At 37.7% G+C, this 8,619-nt stretch overlaps 1 protein-coding gene and 1 non-coding gene across 2 annotated transcripts in view; one reads left to right on the forward strand and one right to left on the reverse strand.

Annotated features, from left to right (window-relative positions):
- LOC127110626 (uncharacterized) overlaps positions 1 to 8,290 on the forward strand; it is a 28,797-nt gene extending 20,507 nt beyond the window's left edge. The window contains exon 2 of the mRNA XM_051046155.1: positions 8,096 to 8,290. Within this exon, the coding sequence (XP_050902112.1) occupies positions 8,096 to 8,290 (195 nt within the window). The remainder of the gene's footprint in view (positions 1 to 8,095) is intronic.
- LOC127115985 (small nucleolar RNA R71) lies at positions 2,006 to 2,112 on the reverse strand. The gene has a single exon (XR_007800979.1). It is a non-coding gene; the product is annotated as a small nucleolar RNA R71 (small nucleolar RNA).
- Positions 8,291 to 8,619: the final 329 nt, after the last annotated feature.

Here is an 8,619-nt window from a genome sequence, read left to right on the forward strand (position 1 = left end):
GCACTCGTTGACGCTTTGGAACCCTACGGAAGATACTTTTGAGGAAACGGTTATTTTGAAGGGTGAATATAAATAGACCTCACAAAAGCAAATGGGCTCTCTCTCTTCTCCGTGCAATATTTTCCAGCACTCTAAATTTTCAAGCATTTTATTTTCTTTTCTTTTCTAGTTTAATTTCCGAAGCATTCAATTTAGTTTCTCACGATAGTTTCTACACCGGAAACTATTGTGTAATTTTTACTGGATCTAACCTTACGTCAGATCATAGTATTTTATTCCCTTGTTTTTACTTTCCTATCTGATCGAGAATTTTGAAGAACAAATTCAACCGGCTTGTGGTGGAGTGTTCGAGCATCGAAGTTAGGAGATAAAATCCAGATTTCTAGTATCTTTCTAGGTTCATTAATTAATTGATTTATTGTTTTGATTTACATATGATTTGTTCCGCTGTTTATATATATTGTTTGTTTGATATGGCCGTATTTACGCATAATTATTGTTTATGAATGTTTAGCATGTCTGGCTAATTAATTTAGATATCGGTATGTAAAGTAAGCGGAATAAAGGAATCAAAATGGAGTTGGTTTAAATTTATTTCAAAATATAGTCACTCTTTTTCTGGTCTCAATTTACAAAGTTAATACCAAGGTTTTTTTACGAGAGTAAAAGACATACAGAAGTTAAAATCAATAGAACGACGGTTTGAGTTTTTAACTGGACAGTGTAAATTGAACATTAACTTTAAATCAGGGCGAAAGCAATTTTTAAGGTTAATTAAATTCTAATCATTTTCAAAAATTATTTTTAAAAGTTAAATGTGAGGACGAGAGTTAAGCATTTAAGTTTAATCATATAGTCTAAGTCAACAGAGCGAGAGTTTGAGATGAGGGCGTTTAAACGGTTAGTATTTTCTCAAAAAGAGTTTCTATAGATTCTATTATTTTCAAAAGTGATTTTAGATTTGACGAAATAGTGAGAGCGTATGTTAAAATATAAAGTCATAGTCTAATTCAACAGAGCGAGAGTTTGAGGAAAAGACTTTTAATTAATAGTGTCTACTGAAAAGACTTATTTTAAAATTAAGAAAAAGACCAACGAAGATTTGATTCCCTAATTACGACGAACTACATACTGATATCCATATTATTTGATATTTTATCTAGACCCAAATTTAGTTTTATTTTTTCCCCTAATCATTAAAGTATCATCCGCCTTAGCTTTACGCAGTAACCCTAGAAAAATGGTAGATCGATTCATTAAGTCCCTGTGGGATCAATATCTTTTAAAACTATGCGATTAGACTGTGCACTTGCAGTTAGTACCCCGATAGACTCATAAAGTCGAGATCAAGTTTTTGGCGCCGTTGCCGGGGACTTTTATTTAGTCGATATCGTAACTCTTCTGTTACGCTGTAGAGACTAAGGCAATTTTTATTTTTATTTTTTCTTTTTCGTTGATTTGTATGCCACACACTCGCTCACAAGGCGAGCCGTACTACTTACGAATCAACGACGTTGAACAATATCTCCGATTATTATGACGAATTCGGGAGTATCGTGTTAAAAACAATCTTCCTCCAATCGAAATTCCTGATCTCAAAAATCTCCTTCCTTTGACGATACTAGCGATGGCCGAACCAGCTCGTGCTCTTTGAGATTACGCTGCTCCATCGCAGGATGAGCCGCATTCGAGTATTGCTCCACCCGCAATCGAAGCAAACAACTTCGAACTTAAACCTTCACTGTTGCAGGCAGTGCAACAGAATCAATTTTCTGGAAATCCTACCGAGGATCCAAACCTTCATTTATCCGTATTTGTCCAATACGCTGACACTGTTAAAGCTAATGGTGTCACTTCAGAGGCAATTCGACTTCGTCTCTTTCCTTTCTCGTTAAGAGATAAAGCTAGAAGATGGCTTCAGTCTCTTCCTTCCAACTCAGTCACCACATGGAATGAATTGAAGAAAGTCTTTCTTGCCCGATATTTCCCTCCAAGCAAAACAACTATGTTGAGAGCCCAGATAAATGGATTTAAGCAAAAAGATAACGAGTCTCTTTTCGAAGCATGGGAAAGATACAAGGACATGATGAGACTCTGCCCACACCATGGTTTAGAGGACTGGTTAGTAATTCACACCTTCTACAATGGTCTCTTGTACAACACAAGGTTAACAATAGACGTCGTCGCCGGTGGTGTGCTTATGGATAAACCTTACACCGACGCTTATCAACTTATCGAGAGCATGGCCCAAAATCATTATCAGTGGGGAAGCGACCGAACAATGGTAGAAAAACCTCAAACGAAAGGTGGCATGTACGAGATAAGTAGCCTTGATCATGTTAATGCAAAAGTGGATGCTCTTGCCCAGAAAATTGAAAGTTTAAATGTATCACCTTCAGCCACCGTGGTTTCCGTAACTCAAAATTGCGAAGTCTGTGGAATTCAAGGTCACACTCCTACAGATTGTCAACTCCTAACAGGAATTCAAACAGAGCAGGTGAACTATGCTCAAGGAAATCCTTACTTGCATACCTATAACTCAAACTGGAAGAACCATCCTAATTTTTCATATAAAAGTAACAACGCTTTATACGCACCAGGTCAAGCTCCCAGTCAAGCTCCAGCTATACCTCCTGGATATCAAAATCCGACCCCATCTACACCTAACAATAACATTCCTAGGAAATCCAACTTGGAAATCATGATGGAGAACTTCATAGCTTCTTAACAGCAAACCAATAAAGAGTTCTTAAACCAGAATGTACACACTAGCGAACAGATTAAACAACTAGCAAGTAAAGTAGATGCCCTGGCTACCATAACAAAATGCTGGAAACACAAATCTCGCAAGTACCTCAACAACAAGCGCCTACTGCTTCCCCAACTGGTACATTTCCTGGACAGCCCCAACCTAATCCGAAAGGCCAGGCTCATGCAATTATATTACGAAGTGGTACAGAGGTAGAAGGACCATCTGACCCAAGGAATGAGAACCAAAACTCTAAAAAGTCAACTAAGGAAGAAGGTAAACCTAAGGAAAAGGAAGAGTGTAATAAGGAAACCGTAGAGAAAAAAGAACCTTATGTACCCCCACCGCCTTACAAACCACTTATCCCTTACCCTCAAAGGCTAATTAAAACCAAAGACGCGGGCCAATTTAAAAAAATTTGTTGACCTACTGAAACAATTAAACGTCACAATTCCTTTTACAGAAGCTATTACACAAATGCCCTCATATGCTAAGTTCTTAAAAGAAATTTTATCTAATAAAAGGAAACTTGAAGATAGCGAAACCGTTACACTCACTGCTGAGTGTAGCGCAATAATCCAAAATATGCCTCCTAAACTTAAAGATCCTGGTAGTTTTTCTATACCCTGTCATATAGGAAAATTTGTCATAGACAAAGCTTTATGCAATTTAGGAGCCGGTATCAGTGTTATGCCCTTGTCCATATGCAAGAAACTTGAAATGGGAGAATTGAGACCAACTAAAATGTCTGTGCAATTAGCAAATCGTTCCGTTAGATATCCCGTAGGAATTCTTGAAAACGTTCCCGTACGCATAGGTCAATTCTACATCCCCACCGACTTTATAATTATGGACATAAGAGAAGATGAAGTTACCCCCATTATATTGGGAAGACCCTTCTTAGCAACCGCCGGTGCTATCATAGACGTAAAACGAGGACGACTCACTTTCGAAGTAGGAGAAGAGAAAATTGAGTTTATTCTTTCCAAATTTTTGAAAGCACCTGCAATAGAAGACACATGTTACTTCATGGATATCATTGATGAATGCATAAAAGAAACAGAATTCGAAAATGACGATTTGTCTGACTATCATGTAGAAGATAGACTGAACCAATGTTTAGCAATAACATCAGATCCTACGCAATGCCTTAAGAAACCAACCCTCGACCTGAAAACACTTCCCAAAAATCTGAGACATGAATTCCTAGACCTAGAACTTGAACGACCAGTAATAGTCAATGCAGACCTAGGAAAACTTGAAACCGAAAAACTCCTACATATCTTAAGAAAATATCCAACCGCATTAGGATACAACATCACCGATCTTAAAGGGATAAGTCCTTCTATTTGTATGCACCGCATCATGCTAGAAGAAGACTGTAAAACTTCTAGGGAACATCAGAGGAGACTAAACCCGATCATGAGTGAGGTAGTGAAGAAGGAAGTAACGAAGTTATTAGAGGCAGGTATCATATATCCTATATCCGATAGCAAATGGGTTAGTCCTGTACACGTAGTACCAAAGAAAGGAGGTATAACAGTGATCGAAAATTAAAAGGGAGAAACTATAACCAAACGAATTGAATCGGGATGGAGAATGTGCATTGACTACAGAAAGTTAAACAAAGCGACCCGAAAAGATCATTTTCCTTTACCATTCATAGACCAAATGTTAGAACGACTAGCCAAGCATTCTCATTTCTGCTATCTAGACGGTTACTCAGGTTTCTTTCAAATATCGATTCATCCTGATGACCAAGAAAAGACAACGTTCACGTGTCCTTTTGGTACCTTCGCTTATCGACGAATGCCGTTTGGCTTGTGCAATGCTCCTGCAACCTTCCAAAGGTGCATGATGGCAATATTCGCCGATTTTCTCGAAAACATCATGGAAGTCTTTATGGATGACTTTTCCGTATGCGGGCAAAGTTTCGAAGAATGTCTTGAAAACCTAGAAAGAGTTCTAGAACGATGTGTAAAAGTAAACCTAGTACTTAATTGGGAAAAATGTCACTTTATGGTACAAGAAGGAATTGTTTTAGGACACATCATATCAAATAGAGGAACTGAAGTAGACAAAGCCAAAATAGAAGTAATCGAAAACCTTCAACCTCCGAAAACTGTGAGGGAAATACAAAGCTTCTTAGGACATGCCGGTTTTTACCGACGATTCATTAAAGATTTCTCTAAAATAACTAAACCTTTAACCGGATTATTAATGAAAGACGCTGAATTCATCTTCGACAATAAATGTTTAGAAGCATTTCAAACACTTAAACAAGCATTAATCTCCGCGCCCATAATGCAAACCCCGGATTGGAATGAACCTTTCGAAATAATGTGTGACGCAAGTGACTACGCCGTAGGCGCTGTTTTAGGACAACGAAAAGATAAAAAACTCCACGTCATATATTATGCGAGTAGAACTCTAGATGAAGCGCAAATGAATTACACCACGACCGAGAAAGAACTTTTAGCAGTAGTATTTGCACTAGATAAATTTCGTTCCTACTTGGTCGGAGCTAAAATAATCGTTTACACTGATCACGCTGCCATTAAGTACCTCTTAACAAAAAAGGACGCTAAACCTAGACTCCTAAGGTGGATCTTGTTGCTACAAGAATTTGATTTGGAAATCAAAGATAAAAAAGGAACTGAAAACATAGTAGCAGATTACCTCTCTAGACTTGAAAACCTGGAACCGGAAAGAACATCGATCAACGATGATTTCTCGTACGATAAACTTATAGCTAATTTGGAAGAAAATAGAGCTGACGAACAGGTAGAGACCACCTTGGCTGTATGCGTTACACCATGGTACGCTGACTTTGTCAATTATTTAGCCGCCGGAGTGGTTCCACTTGATTTATCCTACCAACAAAAGAAACGATTCTTCCATGACATAAAACATTATTACTGGGACGACCCTTTACTTTTCAAAAGAGGCCCCGATGGTATTTTTCGTCGCTGTATACCTGAAGAAGAGGTAGAAAGTATAATCCAACATTGTCATTCCGCTCCTTATGGTGGACATGCAAGTACATCCAAAACCTGCTCTAAAATCCTACAAGCCGGTCTTTATTGGCCAAACATATGGAAGGATGTACATACCGCTGTCAAGAAATGCGATAGGTGTCAACGCACAGGAAACATATCTAGACGTGACGAAATGCCACAAAAAGGCATTTTGGAAGTAGAAATTTTCGATGTGTGGGGAATAGATTTCATGGGACCTTTTCCACCTTCTTTCGGTAACAAGTACATACTCGTAGCAGTTGACTACGTATGAAAATGGATTGAGGCTATAGCTTCTCCAACAAACGACACACGAGTAGTAATTAAACTCTTTAAGAATATAATCTTTCCAAGATTTGGTGTCCCAAGAATAGTCATCAGTGACGGTGGATCTCATTTCATATCTAAGATACTCGAAAAATTATTGTTTAAGTATGGTGTAAAACATCGAGTAGCAACACCTTACAATCCTCAAACTAGTGGACAAGTGGAAGTGTCTAATAGAGAAATTAAACAGATATTGGAAAAAATAATCGCTACATCGAGGAAAGACTGGTCATCAAAATTACCCGAAGCTTTATGGGCATATCGAACCGCTTACAAAACTCCCATAGGAACAACCCCATTTAAGCTTATTTACGGTAAATCTTGCCACCTCCCAGTGAAGTTAGAACATAAGGCCTATTGGGCTATTAAAAATTTAAATTTAAACTATAAGGCCGCCGGTGAAAAGCAAATTCTATATATAAACGAATTAGAGGAACTTAGACAAGACGCATACGAAAATGCCAGAATCTACAAGGAAAGAACGAAAAAATGGCATGATAAACGTATATCAAGGAAAACTTTCAAACAAGGCGATGTTGTCCTATTGTTTAACTCTAGACTTAAGTTATTCCCAGGAAAACTGGGCTCTAGGTGGTCTGGCCCTTTCCAAGTCACTAATGTCTTTACTAGTGGGGCTGTAGAAATTAAAGGAAAATCTATTGAATCATTTATCGTAAACGGACAACGTCTAAAGCATTATCATTATGCTGAGAACAATGAAGACTCGCAAGTCCTGTACTTAGACGTATTGTCTCCAAAATTAATAGATTAACATTTAATAGTTTTATGTCGAGCTTGCGACATTAAACAAAGCGCTTCGTGGGAGACAACTCACAAATTTTTTATTTTTCTTTGATTATTCTTTTGATTTTATTCAGTTTTCATTCTTCATTTTCTTTATATTATTGAATTTTTCTTCTTCTCTTCTTTCGGCATCTGGCCAAATCCTGACTAAAATTCTTGTTTTTCTTTTCTTTAGTTAACACTAACCAGATGGGACATATTGATCGCATGGGTATCAAATTCCGAGGGAGAGCTCAGAGACAAAAATTTGAAGAACTTGCTGAGAGAGAGATGCACACAAATTTTTATGCTGATGATTGTGCAATGACCGTTCTTGGGCTAAGAGATAGTATCATATATCTGCTGAGTCAAATAGGGTGGGAAACCATTCCTATTCGGAGACAATTTGTTACTTACCGGAGGCTAACTCTAGAATTCCTTAGCTCCCTGATTTATTTACCGAACCATGAAAAAGGAATAAACCGAGGTTTCATTCAATTCAGGATGTTCAATATGGAGTATCAGTATAACATTAGAGAATTTACCAACCTCTTAGGGTTCCCTACTTCTTTTGACACATTCACCATGAGCCAAGAAGACCTCTTTGAATATCGAGAGCTTGAGCATTTTTGGGGAAGTTTTACGGGAAACGACGACCCTGAGGAACATGAGTTTCTTTCTGGAAACATACATAACCCAGCTTTTCGTTATTTCCACAAGATCCTAGCACACACTCTTTTTGGGAAAAGATCAAACATTACCACAGTATCACGTGATGAACTTTTTATAATATTTTGTGCTTCCCAGAATCGTCCAGTGAATGGTGTCACTTATATGTTGGCGAGTTTTGACCTCCTTATTCAAGATGACCGTGCACCGATTCAAATAGGAGGATTGATAACTATGATTGCTAATGTTATTGGATTGCGCCAACCCATGCTTGATTTGAACCCATTTTGTGGTATTCAGCCTTTTGAATATACTTTTCCTTTTCAACACTATGTTTATAGGAAACCTTGGACCTGAAGAGTTTGAACTATTAATTAACAACCAAGCTTTTTACCTATTCACCATGCCTAGCCCGATGACTAGTGTCCATAACCGAAATAATTGGCTCTACAACCTGGATGGAATACCTTCTCCTATTAGATCTGTTGAAACCATCCAAGATTATGAGATTCTTGACAGCTAGATTCCTAATGCTGAGTCTGATCCGCAGACACCAACTGGTTACGATGATGCTGCCTCTCCACCTCATCCTACCCCGTCCGCAGAATCGGCAGTACCTGATCTTAGACATCATATGCCCGGAACTGATTATAATACCGCTATTCAAGCCTTGATGTCCGAACAAGATGCCATTAGAGAAGAGTTAACTATGATGGGACATGAATTTATGGAATACATGAGTTGAACGACAAATCAATTTCACGAGTTGCTACACCGTGTCAATTCCTTTGCTCCTCCGACGAGAGATTCTACAAGTGGCTAGAAGAATTGGAGTAAACTAGTTTTAGTTTTAGGAAATTTATAGTTTCGTTTGACAATACTTTTAATCTTAGGATTTATTTTTCGCATGCTTTATTTATCTTCAGTCGAATATTACATTATGTTTATTTTTATGAAGCTACTGGCATTATTGGTTAAATTAAATTTTATTTTGACTTATGCACTGTCTAAAATTACCAATGATGATTGTATGCTACTACTTACATGGCTTATTAGAGAAAAAAATATATATTC

The sequence above is a fragment of the Lathyrus oleraceus genome, chromosome 1 (assembly GCF_024323335.1).
Source record: "Lathyrus oleraceus cultivar Zhongwan6 chromosome 1, CAAS_Psat_ZW6_1.0, whole genome shotgun sequence".
In the NCBI taxonomy this organism is placed as follows: domain Eukaryota; kingdom Viridiplantae; phylum Streptophyta; class Magnoliopsida; order Fabales; family Fabaceae; genus Lathyrus; species Lathyrus oleraceus.